Genomic DNA, 13,075 nt, shown 5'->3' with positions numbered 1-13,075 from the left:
GTAAAAAAAATATTATTTTTTTAATTACTAAATTTTTATTCGAATAGTTGAGATTTACTGACCCTGTTCATTTCGCCGATTAGAATTTAGAATTTGAGTTTTGCTATAGTAAAAAGCTCTCAGAAACAGTTACATCTAACTTTTGTTACAGTAAAAAGCTCTCACCTAAAGTCACATCTCAACTTGAATTAAAAATTCGAATCAACGAACTAAACGAGCCCATTTGTGAGTTTGCATAAGGTACATTGTCCTGGCAATATGGTGTGAGTTTGCATAAATTTTTATTAGATCCTTGAATTCATGTAATATTTTATTTTAGAGAATTTTGATATGATCTAACATTTTCATGGTCTTCTTTGGAAGTAAATTGGAAGACAATACAAAAAGAAATTTCCCTTGTATAATTAATAGTCACAACCAATTCAACATATAGAGGTAGCACACCTACCTATCTTCTAGCATTCCTTCCCTATTTGTTTTCTTCTCTGTGAATAATTTGGATGGATACGAAGAAAAGGACGTTACGAAACCGGGAAAAAATAATAATAATAAAAAAATAAAAAAAGTTGTTGTTGTACTACTAAAGGCATGTGGATTTGGTTGGCTTCCATGAAAGTTCTGACCGTGGATTTATTTTCATTCATGGTAATTTCTCATTTCCACTCAATAAATGGCCTCCGAAAGAACCTTTCTTGTGTTTATACAAGCTCATTTGTGGGCATTTGTTGAACGGAGTTTCTTATTTTAGCCATGAAAGTGAAAGTGATCTGTTGGTGAATAATTTATCTTCCTCAATGCAGAAACTTTTTCATCCATGTGTGGCAACTGGCATTTGTACTTGTCGATGCCCAGATGGTGATAAACAAGGCTAAAGGCACGTTTTGTAATTAGTGAGGGTTGTTCTTTTAGAGTGTAATTTAAGTATAATTTTTGAATTAAATTTGAGTTATAATTTAAGTTAAAATTATAATTTAAATAAAATTAAATAAAATTAAAATTAAAAAAAATATAAATTTAAATAAAATTTAAATTTAAATTTTTTTTTTTTTATTTTTTAGATAAAATAACATGCCTTAAAACTTGCAGTTGATTTGGCAAATATTTCGAGCCACAAAAGTTGGTGTGATTGATTGTCAGCTCAATTACTGAGTGTGAGGGGTCATTTTCAGATTTTCTTTCGCTTTTTTTTTTTTTTTTTTTGAGGAAAAAAAAAAAACTTGAAGTAGTGATATGGGTCCTTTTCAGTTTTCACTAAAGAAGTTGCGTAATAATGATTGAGGGGTTTGTGGGTCATTCAAAATTGGAAAAGTCTACGTCCTCTTTCCTTGATCATATGAGTTTATAAGAATTTGTCAGAAAATTGTTAGTAATAATATGGATAATACAACTAAGAACAATTCATAACAACTTATAGGGAGATAAAAATATAAAAATAGTTACAACACGAATTCAACCTTTCTACTAAATTTGAAAACCGAATTGTAAGGATGTTGAGGCACGTGAATCACAGTTTCTTAAAAACAGATTTGTCCTCTCCGGCGAGTACTTGAGGTAACGTTTGTCGTCCGTCTCCCAGGATACAACGACAATGATGATAGCTTGAAGTACTATCGGTACTGTCCGGCGAACTAAAACTCGGACCTTCCCTCTATCACCAAAACCGAACTACAAAGAACTGTAAGAAAGACTCAAATGAAAACGAGATAATAAAGAGGAGAGTTATGTGAAGATGTGCTCTCAAATGGTTGGAGAGGCCCCTTTATATAGCATGCTACAGGAGATGTTATAAAGCTGGAAGAATAGTGAATAAATCCAATTTATTTACGGCTTAATGGTGATTCAATTCAGAGGTTACAACCTCTGAAACTTTCAGATTCATCTGCTCCAAAATATGACCAAATTCGGAGGTTAAATGTCCATAAACTAAGCAATAATACTGGTTATTGTTGTAGTTTCTGCACCATGCACTAATGCAGAGTTAATCATCCACTAATGCAGTAGTTTTAGATTTCAGTTAGAAAAAATAAAAAGAAAAATTACAAAACAAAACCCGTGCAGAGTGGGTTTTTCGGTCCGGTATTCATGTCCGCAAGGCCAAAGCATCAATTAAAGAGCTAATCCAGTATATAAAAAAAAAATCAAGAGATAATAAATTGGATTATACTTCTTATCGCAGACTGAAAAACACACATAATACAAAACACAAAATCACTCCCTAATATCATCAAACTCATTTCTTGAAGTTAAGCCACATACATTTACTTTTTGCTAAAGGAACCCAATTTCTCCAAAAACAAAGTTTGACCAAATGGACACCATCACAATCGTATCATCTCTGAGAAACAGAAGCAAAAACAATGATTTTCTTTCTTGCTCTGCCTAGGTACCATTGAAAAACAAGGTACACTGTTTCTTCCACAAAATTGTGATTTGTCTCTAAATTAAAGATTTAGAACTCACAAGCAGAGCCCAACAACAGGTTCGATATCCTCCAAGCAGAGGAAAAGAGTTGTTTGTAAGTGTAACTTTTCTGGTCAGCTCTAATGGCAACACCATCAGAAGCCGCAGACCCTTGCTTAGCTACTTCTTTCACCACCTCCATGAACGACCCAGAACTTAATGCTGTAAAAGTTTATTCAAAAAAATAACAGAGAACTCAGAATTGTATAAAATTACACTATCAGCTGAATTGAAATCTCTACACGTTTTTTTCTTTATTATTTTATTTATTGAAAGACTGGTTTAATCCGATAAAAATACAGAATTAAATTAAGGGGGAAAAGAACAATAACAACTACTAATAACAAATCCCCATTTCAAAATGAAAACCATGCCCAAAAAAAACCCAAGAACAAAAATTAAAAAAAAAAAAATCAACCCCGTTTTCATCAATCAAATACCCGAAAGAAGAAAAACTTACAAGAGAAAATACGAGAGCGTGAAAGAGAGAGAAAGCGGTGAGCCGTGGGCGGTGAGAGAGAGAGAATAGCTGAGTGACCTGTCCAAAAATTCAATTGGATCCCTTTACAAAAAGGACCTCAAAATAGGCCTTTAATATGGCTTAACAAGCCATTTTTCAACAAATTGTTCGTAGAAAATTAGTTTAGTTCAAGAGATAATCCCAATAAAAAAAATATGATTACATAATATATTTACTTGTCTTCCCAATAAAGATTTCAAGCAGGAGAGAGTCGTTTTGTCTCTAAGGTTTCTCTCAAAAAAGTCTTCTAACTAGCGCTGCTTGTTTTTTATAACCAAGTGGGCCGGAGTCCAGTGCCGCCTCTAAGTGGTTCACCGGACTCCCGGCCCTGGCTCAGTGTCACGGCGGATTTGCTATTGATGGTGGTGGGAAGATCTATGCTACTGCTATGGCCGCTTTCTCCGGGAGCGTTGGTGCTCCGACGGGCCTTCAAGTTCGAGGTGTTTGTCCCCTTGTGTTGCAGTCTTTCTGGTGGGTCTCGTGGCTTTGGCGATGGGTGGCACTGCTGGCATTTCTTCCCCAAATGTCGTATGAAGGGTGGTTCCTTTCGTCCCTTCTCGTGCTGGTGTATCTTCCCTCTTCAATCTTGCTGGCCGTTCTCTCATCAGAAGCGCCGTTTGTGTAATTTGAGACTTTTTTTATTGCTTTTGGTTTTTGTGTTATTCAAATAATGACATGGTTGATTTTACCGTTTGTGTTCTAGTTTTGTTGTGTTTTGTGAAGGTGGTTTCCCCCATCTTTCAGTGTAGGTTGATTATTTAGTCCGCTTTTTTGCGGTGTTGTAGGTGGCCTTAATACTCTAGGTATCTCGGTTATGATCGATCGGGCTTTTCTATCGATTATAGTGGTTGCATTAAAAGAATCATGTTTGTGTTCGATATTTAACGTGCCTTTTTAGTTTTCTGATTGTAGAACCTCGCATACGTCTCGACCCCTTAATGTTTTATTCAAATTTACTAGTAGTACCGGTCAATGTTCAAGGTCGAGTGTTATTATGTTTTGGGGCCATTTGTGTTAGTATTAATGTTTGTACTTCTTTAATTCTTAATGAATTTTCCCCTTAAAAAAAAAAGCAAGATCATTTCAAAAAAGGGGAGTTCTATAGTAGGGTACAGATTCCCTACTAATAGGGTACAAGTTTTATACCCTCCGATTTAAATCCAAAGGTCAAAAAAAGTGAAGGACCACCAAAATAATGTAAAAGCAATCATACATAACACATCAGTTTACAAATTTAAAAAAATTAAAAAAATAGCTCAACGTCTTTGAGATTTGTTAGAGAGGTCAGATGAGTAGCACTGGCAGGGTTCCGCCGCCTTGGGTCGGGGAGGCTGGGTTTGCGCCGCCTTAAGACGTCGTCGGACGGCTTCACGAATTTTTCCACTCAATTGTTCTAATCCTCGTCAAGAAACGTGAGAATCTTCTCGGAGACCCTCTAATTGTGAATCCAACATTCGAGATCCTCCATCTCCCACTGCATCTCAATCGCACTTTGCTCTCCGTCCTTCAACATTCGAGAGCTACTCGGACCCGACGGAGCTCAGTCGGATTGGCCGTTGAAAAACAATTTATTATTATTATTTCTATCGTGTAACATTTATGTTTTATGGCTTGCTCATGGCTGCTTTCCTTTTATTAGGGAAAAATTCTTTCATTGAAAATTATTTAGAAGAAAAGACATATTCTGCAACTATAAAAGGTTCAACAGAGAACTCCTCATGTCAATATTGCTCAAAAATACCATTGAATCCTACCCAGGCAAACTCGTGAGCAACTCTGCTAGCAGGAAAAAAAAAACTACGAGTATCAAAAATTAATGGCCGTCATTCCTTAAAATCGATACAGCAAGTTCCAGAAGCATCGGCGAATATGAAGACGTTGTCTTAAGGCGTATAGGAGAAGACGAACAAAGATCTAATCTTTAGTTTTAGGTTTTTTCATTATTTTTTTCTAATTAGTTGGGTATAATAATGTACTGCAGAAACCATATTTAGATCTCTAAATCCTCACTAAGACTAAATACTCACCCTTGGATTGCTCCCTATCAATAGGGAAAAGTAACCGTCCCTTACCATAGAGTTTCCCTTCACCGAGTGGATGGCGCAAGATTCACCGAGTCTTATCTAGAAACCTTCATCCAAATACTATAAGCTTAATAAAAGATAAGTTACATAAATATATTAGCCTATATGATCAAAGCCAAACTTTTTTATTTATTATTTTTTCTGATATTCAAAGTCCAAGCTTATTATGAATGTGATAGATCATATCAAGACAAGACAACCAGCAGTGACATGCTCAAAGTAAATAACAAACATAAACATAAATCCTCAGTCAAAGAAACAAGAGGGGAGACATAAAATCCAACAACATAAACATAAATTCCATAACTTCTACTGAGACATGGCTTGAATCTGAGGAGGAAGTTCTAATGTCTCATCTTGAAAATGTTCTCCTTCTCCCCGTTGTTGAGCAAGGATTCCTTTCCATCCTGCAAAACACCATTTTCAAAAACTCACTTTTCACATGTTACAATCAAATCCTCATAAATAGGCTTTATTGTTTAGGACCCCACAAATACATATAGGAGAATTCTTTGGTAGGTGAGAAAAACCTATACCAATAGTCAAAGTTTTGAGGGTCATAAAATTTCGTTAAATTGTCATCTGGTGTAATTTTAATGCAATCTAACCATTTATAATTGTGTCTTACCAGTAGAGTTCAAATTGAATAAGAAATTATTATTATTATTAGACCAAAACCGTCCCAATTGCTGGTCACTGACTTTGTAACATTGTAGTTTCATTTTGTGGGAATAAACAAAAAAGAGTAATTTGCAGATGAAAAAAAACAAATAAATAATGATGGTTTAGATTGCTGTGCATGCCATGTACCAAGAGCAGGATCAAGTCCTCTGATTTTGAGCTCCCTGAATTCCTGACAAAGGGAGCATAAAGGGCAGAAGATGTGGGACACCACATCTGTATATGGAGCTTCAACCAAACCAAATTTCCTTCTCAGCTTTGTTCTATACAGTGATATCATGTACCATTGAGAGCACAAGGCAGGCATCATCAGTATGTAAATCAACATCCCCCAGTGACAACCTTTGCAAATGAAACATAACTAACTAAATAAATAAATAGGACATGAGCTGCAATAAGTACCAAAACATGTGACAATTTTTCTCACATGTTACATTAGTCATATAATTGCTCAGAGAATTTTATATTCTAGTGATTGCGCAGTTTTTAACCGTAAATCACATAAAAATGATTATCTAATGAAATAATAATAATTTTATTGACAGTTAAAAAGAGTGTCCGACGGTTATGTCCAAAGATCTTATTAACAAACATCTTGTGTATGGAACGAAGAGCAAGGCTATACGGTCCAACCAGAACCAGCTATCACGTAAGAGCTAGTTTGTTATATAGCCTTTTCCCTTGTGTTTTAACCTCTCATAAACTTGCAAAAAACAATGAACATATTCAATTTTTACTGGACATATAGTTGCATCAAACATATATCTTCATAATTTAGTGGGTGACTCTTCCATTTTGATCAAGGCATTGTGAAAAATAGTATTCTAAGTCTCAACAGCCACATATATGGCTTCAAATGATCTTTCTGATGTTATAAAACTCAAATGCCTATATGACCTGAGAAGGTCCTCATGCGTCATGATCGATCAAGCTCACCTTCTTGTTAGATTCAAGCCTATTTTCGAGCTTATTGCGCTTGAGAGTCTATAATAGTATGTGCTTCTGTGTTTATCTAATTATGTTGACCATCAAATAATTCATGCATGATAGATATATAAATGTTGTCAAGAATTACAGCCCAAATTATTTACTATCGAGGACAATAAGATCAAATAAAAACAAACGAACAAATAAATAAGTACACACAAGATTTATTCTGAATGTGAAAGTTACATCCACTTTCAGCTGCTGCAGGATTTTAATATGATAAAGGAGAAGATTATAAGAGAAAAATCACAAGCGCCCAGAATCTGTGTAAGTTTTTTTTTTTTTTTTCCTCTAACCTCTCTTCAGGTAATAAGGTTGATCTGTGTGTTAACTCCACATTAAGATAATAATTAGGCTCTACACACTCAACATAGGTATAATGTACATTGGCATAACAAGTCCGAGTCTTGGTTTGGATTTCCAATTTAGGAAAGAGTCAGCAGAGAAAAGGTACTGCTCCCAATTTTCTCTTTGGGGTCCGCATGACATGAGCAAGTGATCCAATTCTTCAGTTCAAATTTTTAGTTAACGAAACCTCTTTATTCTTTGGACCATCATGTAACTTGTAGAATGGATGAAGAGATTTATATATATTAGAATTAGTAGAAAAAGATTTATATATATTTCAAGTTTAAGATAACAGTCAGCCAAGTTGTGGGCTCTATGGTGAAATGATTAGTGTGCCACATTTGCAAGCATGCACAAAAAGCTGTTGGTTTGGTGGTTCTTGATTCTTAAATTGTTTAATTAAAAAAAAATGTTGCCTCAAGTTTCAAGTAGTTTTTGCAAGCTTATACGGAAGGATAAACAAATATATATATATATATATATATCTTTATATAAACAACTTGAATTCTGAAAGTCAGCGAAGAATATTTTTTTTTTAATTATAGTAATGCTGTGAACATTACAGTTGCTCCACTCATTTGCTTCCAAATTCTTTATAGAACAACAATAACAAACACAGCAAACCACAAGCATTGAAACTTAACTGACAAACAAATAAAGAAACATCGAACATAAAATAAAATAAAATAAAATAAAACAAACAAACAAACAAACAAACGAAGAATTCAGACAAAGTTGTTTCCAATAAACTTGAAATTTCTCAGGAGCTGTTTAAATCTTCACATAGACATGGCTTGAGCCGGAGGAGGAACGTCTTGCGTTTCACCTTGATACTGTCTTGCCTGTTGTTGGGCAAGGATTCCATTCCATCCTGCAAAGCAATATAGTCAAATCCAAAATGACACAATTTCTAGTTAGTAATAATTTCAAATAGTAATTTCATTTTTACAGAAAGAAACTATATATGTAATATGTGTATTTACCAAGGGCAGGATCAAGTCCTCTGATTTTGAGCTCTCTGAATTCCTGACAAAGGGAACAACAAGAACAAAAGACATGGGAGATCACATCTGTATACGGAGCTTCCACCAAACCATATTTTTTCCTCAGCTTTGTTCTATATTTTGATCCCATTATCCATTGAGAACACAGTGCAGGCATCATCAATAAGTATATGAAGCTCCCCAAATGGCAAGCTGCAATAGTAGATTTTTATCAAGAGCAAGAAGATATGTAAGAATTCATATAACTGGGGACGTGTTAAAAACCTTCTTATCAACTAAACCATCAACATGAAGAGAAGGGAAATTACCCATTTCTCCACCATCTAGAACTTCTGCAATCTGCCCAAATGTAACACATGGGAAAAAGGCTGTCATAACGGCTGCCAAAATACGAAATTGCATAATCAGATCGGCCCTTAAACGAATACTGATAACATATAAGCATAAAAGAATTCTATTTCGGTCTTCTTAATTGTTTTCTGTGCTTTACAAACTTGATAACGGAGTTCAAACTCGTACTTGAAAGACAGTTCAAACTTCATACCGTTTACCAACTGTTCTGTATGCATAAAATAACCGACTGTTATATTATTTTAGTGCTTTCTACAAAGCCATTTAATAAAGGAAAGACCGGAGAGAAAGGGAAGTTTACCGTTGGTCTGATTTTCGTGGCAATCGAACAGTCCGGTGCTCCATGGCCTTCCAAGTGGCTGGCTTTGGTTTTCTTGATGATTCGAGGCGACAGGAGGTTCACCCATTGAACCCATTTGTGGAACTTCCTTTGTCTGAGTCTCCTCGGTTCCACCTATTTGATAATTGGTCAGTTGTAGTAGGCTTCTCTAAGTTATAAGCTTGCTTTCAGTTTCACTTAAATAAGCAAATTTTCACCCCCTACCACGCTTCTAGTGCCTTGGTTTTTTAATCAAATTGTGATGTATGTCAATGTTCAAAAAGTCTTCTCCGTGTATCCAAAACAAAATTCTCTCTACTTTTCAAAATTTTGAAGTCAATGGCATGATACTACTTGGTAATGAGTACAAGAATGATGGTCAGCGCATCTCCGTGCCATTAGTGTACCTCTTTGGCATTCACATGTATTTTAATATACAACTTGGAAATATAGATTTTATCATTTTAATATACAACTTGGAAATAGCCGGTAATTGTCCCCCAAAAAAAAAAAATGAATAGCTCTTTATAGGGTGTTATCTTGTGATATCAAATCCTCTCGTTGGCCAGAACAATAGAAGTTTGATAGTAGTTGTTATAGGGAAAATTTCTATGATCCACGTGGTCCACTAGATGATCGCCACGTGGCATAGTTGGATGATTAATGACCGCGCCAACTGTGGACAAAGAATCCCACTATTCAATAGATGCCGACTGTAGGCAACGATCATAATATGGAAATAAAGCCCTAGGGGCGACCGTATTGAGGAGTATATCGCAATATGAAGTAGACCACATCATCATTTGAAGACGTAGACCACTTCAAAGGACAGCCAAGCACTGACCCTATCCACGCCAGTCAAGATGTGATAGCTGCTCAGAGATTTGATAGGTATTTAATGCAAGCAGAGTTAGTGGTGAAGCCGGTTGGGAAAATTAGGCAAACTGATCAAATTGTCAGTCATCAAAAGTCACTGTTCTAAGAGTTGGTAAAGCAATCTCAGAATGTGATTAGAAGTTTGACAATTAGGATAATATAATATATAAATATGGGGGGAATGGCTCAGAGAGGATGGTCTGGACTCTCTCTCTCTCTCATTTGTAATATTTTTCTCAAAATTTAGTAAGCTCTCTGATAGTGGATGTAGCCTTTGAATTCCAAGAGTGAATTACTATAAATTCTTGTGTTGGTCTTAATTCTTTTTAATCGCGTTATAATCATGTTTAATCTGCACACAAACCACCACAACTCAATTATTAATCTGTTGACGAAATTTCACCGTCAAAAAGTAGTGAAAGCAAGGAAAAAGATTCAATTCTAAACCAAGTCAAGGTTTCAGTGATTTGATTGCAAAACAACGTTCCTTAGTGGGGACATCACTGCATAGTCTCCAAGCTGTCCGTATATGTACACAAAGCAAAATGGCCAATTTGGTTTTGCTTCTTTGAGGAATAGAAATTCAACAATGTAGAAAGAATAAAAAAAGAAAATGGATGGAAGCTTTACAATGGTGGGAAAAGTTCAAATGGGACAAGTTTGACTAATGACCAAACTCCAAATATGAAAATAAGTATACAAATTTGGGTGATTTTCTAATACACATAGCGTATCAATAGACTAGGCTTTTTAACCTTTAAATATGCGTACTTTTTAACTTCTACATAATTTTATACAAATCTAACGGACAGAAAACCTGACTTACCGGTATGTTAGAGAGTACCAGAGAAGGTCCCTACAAATTACCAAAACAGATGTGACTTCCTCACTCAAAAAGGATTAAAAGAAAAGTTGCAACTTTATTTAAGGGTAAAGTCAAACGACGAGACAACCATTATCAATATGTTAATATACAGTCATACAGTATGATCACTAGTTACAGTACAAAATTGTACGGAAATTGGAAGTTTGGATTGCCGAATCATCATTCCATTCAACTAAGCTCAAACCATTTAACAAGTCGATTCTGGTTTTTGAAGACTAGTGTTTAACCATTTAACAAGTTTGATTCTCACCAAACTTGAGGCTAAGAAGGAAGATGGAAGAAGGCGCGTCATTGACTTTGCCACCTCCTCCACACGGACAAAAGAGTGGTCCTCGGCTGCGGCAGAGGTTTGAGGAGGTCTAGCATAGTTTGCTTCTCATTTGGGGTCAATGGAACACTTCTTACGAGGTTTAGAGCCATAACGTGAACGTTGTTCTTTGATTTGTGCCTCTGAAAGGCCCATACTCCAGCAGCGGCACCAGCGAGTAGAACCTGTTCCAAAACACAACAAAACAAAATCACTACAGCGTTTAAAAACAGAAACGAAGTCGTTGTATGTTCATACAAGTAGGCCCTTCAACATACTGGTGATAGCCAAAGGGCCGCAGTCTGCAGATCAAACTTTGGGGCATACAGTACGGTCTCTCCAAACTCATTTTCTAGCTTTTGAAAGATCTCTTTGTCTGTTCTGCCTGAACGAATCTCATCACGGATCAACTGTCAACACATAGAAAACATCAGTGAAGAAGAGGTTGGATAAATAATCTTAATTGTGTAGCCAACTCGTAAATAAATACCAGATCAACAAGCGACCAGAACTGAGAAATCACTACAGAATCCCAATAGCTCTAAAAATTTTCCTTGAGCTATTGAAGTTAACGATATAAGCATAAAATAGAGAGAGAATTCAATCCAACAAGAGCTTCTTATGAAGCTAAGACTTTCGACAGGATGACATTCAAAAGCCTCATGCGTATCTACACTTTAGACCTCCACTGATGTTTGTTGTTTCACTATAGAAAATTTCAAGAAAGTGGCTATTTACAGTACTTCATTAGATTGAGGTCGATACATGCATATCTCTTGATTTCTTAAATGAGGCGCTATTGAAACTCAGATCATCTGTAATGTGCTAAATTACTATATCAATACCAAGTCTTAACATTTGAATTTTGAGTGGGAAAATCACTCTCCAATCCAATACTATTCTTGGTGTTAAATTTGGCATATGCTATGCTTGGTGCCAATTTTGTACCAAGTATAGCGTATATCAAATTTTAGCATTTGACTGCAATTGGTTGATGTAGTGACTTTTTCATTTACTCATTACCATATCGTCATTTTCAAATTATATTAAAATTAAAAATTTACTTTTACAAGTTCTTCTAAAGATATACAAATTATGACAAAAAGTAGATATAACATTTAAAATAGCATTACGAGTTGCAACACAAAATTGAAAAACATAACAAAATATGTTATGTTCACACTTTTCAGCATCAAATACAGCATTGACATTGGCATTTGAGGTGATCTTAAATTAACACAAACAAGGAGTGGAAAGACCACATAGAATCTACCTTTCTAAGCAGAATGGCAATATCTGCTTGGGAATCTTCAATGGACTGACTCCCACACTCGGTGCAGCGGACGTTGTGGCTGATGTTCCTAGCTCGAGCTTCCACAAGCTGCACCTTCTTCACTTCATCCACGTCGTTCTCCATTTTTCATATATCCCGTCCGATTCTACAAAAATTAGCACAACCACATGAAAATTCGTACAAAGACTAGCAAAAGGATACCGTTAAAACAATTCAAGACAGTTCAGTTTTCAGTTAAGCATTTCATCGAACATCTGGCGTGCATAACATAATCGAACACATACACTATGACGTAAAGTAACGAAGAAGCAGAAGAGGCATAAAAACCCAAAAAACTAAAACCAAAAGAGAGAAAAAGCAACAAGTCTATAACTAAAAACCGCTTCACTCTACTCGAAACCCATAGACAAATACGTAATTAACTTGTTTTCAGGTACAAGATCAACTCCAGCACAGAAAATGTAATGGCTTTTAGATTCAAAGCCTACGTTAGGGTCACGGAGAGGGTAGGTTTCTTTCTCTTCGAAACCGATGGTGTAAAGGGAAAATCCGATAAAACAATCAACGAAATTCCAAAATTAGATTGGAAGTGAAAAAGCCGACATTTTACTTGGTCTTATATAAAAGTTTAGCGTCCTTTTCCCTCGCCCGAGGCTATGGTACTTCGCCGCCACCGACTGAGTGTCTCGGTGTCGACGGTGGTTTTGAAGGGTAAATTCGTCAACTTAAAGAATTACGAGGATATTTGAGCATTTTTGGTCCTGATTGTTTCTATTATTATTATTATTATTATTATTATTATTATTATGGGAAAGCGCAGGTGAGGTGCTTTTTCCCTACCGGCAGTGAAAATTATTAACCCTCGGACTGTTTTTGTATGCTTAGATTAAAGAGATTCATTTCGCTGATTTAAATTTTAAATTTTAAATTTTTATAATTAAAAATATTTAAAAAATAT

The 13,075-nt window shown here is 35.5% G+C and overlaps 2 protein-coding genes across 5 annotated transcripts in view; both read right to left on the bottom strand.

Moving 5' to 3' along the window:
- Positions 1 to 7,627: 7,627 nt before the first annotated feature.
- Positions 7,628 to 8,969, bottom strand: LOC21408885 (protein PLANT CADMIUM RESISTANCE 8). The gene is made up of 4 exons (XM_024166784.1): positions 8,737 to 8,969; positions 8,393 to 8,464; positions 8,064 to 8,276; positions 7,628 to 7,951 (listed from the first exon to the last, which is right to left on the bottom strand). The coding sequence occupies exons 1-4, from the start codon at positions 8,849 to 8,851 to the stop codon at positions 7,860 to 7,862; spliced, it is 492 nt and encodes a 163-aa protein (XP_024022552.1). The 5' UTR covers positions 8,852 to 8,969; the 3' UTR covers positions 7,628 to 7,859.
- Positions 8,970 to 10,543: 1,574 nt separating this feature from the next.
- LOC21408884 (cytochrome c-type biogenesis CcmH-like mitochondrial protein) overlaps positions 10,544 to 13,075 on the bottom strand; it is a 3,881-nt gene continuing 1,349 nt past the window's right edge. The window contains exons 1-4 of one of the 4 annotated variants that reach the window (XM_024166761.1): positions 12,721 to 12,900; positions 12,097 to 12,262; positions 11,102 to 11,233; positions 10,544 to 11,008 (exon numbers count right to left, since the gene is read on the bottom strand). In XM_024166761.1, the coding sequence (XP_024022529.1) occupies positions 10,805 to 11,008; positions 11,102 to 11,233; positions 12,097 to 12,240 (480 nt within the window). In that variant the 5' untranslated portion in view covers positions 12,241 to 12,262; positions 12,721 to 12,900 and the 3' untranslated portion in view covers positions 10,544 to 10,804. The other 3 variants (XM_024166762.1, XM_024166763.1, XM_010099785.2) reach the window with 3 other exon arrangements.

Source organism: Morus notabilis, unplaced genomic scaffold (assembly GCF_000414095.1).
Source record: "Morus notabilis unplaced genomic scaffold, ASM41409v2 Scaffold307, whole genome shotgun sequence".
Taxonomy (NCBI): domain Eukaryota; kingdom Viridiplantae; phylum Streptophyta; class Magnoliopsida; order Rosales; family Moraceae; genus Morus; species Morus notabilis.
Note: the sequence above shows the minus strand (reverse complement) of the source record. Positions and strands in the feature narration are given on the sequence as shown.

Bases quoted from the DNA above. Each gene is read 5' to 3' on its own strand.
- LOC21408885 (XM_024166784.1), bottom strand. From the start codon at position 8,851: ATGGGTTCAATGGGTGAACCTCCTGTCGCCTCGAATCATCAAGAAAAC. The intron at 8,277-8,392 runs GTAATTTCCCTT...CTACTATTGCAG, and splicing joins TCTAGATGGTGGAGAAATGG to CTTGCCATTTGGGGAGCTTC. The intron at 7,952-8,063 runs GTAAATACACAT...ATTGCTTTGCAG, and splicing joins AGGACTTGATCCTGCCCTTG to GATGGAATGGAATCCTTGCC.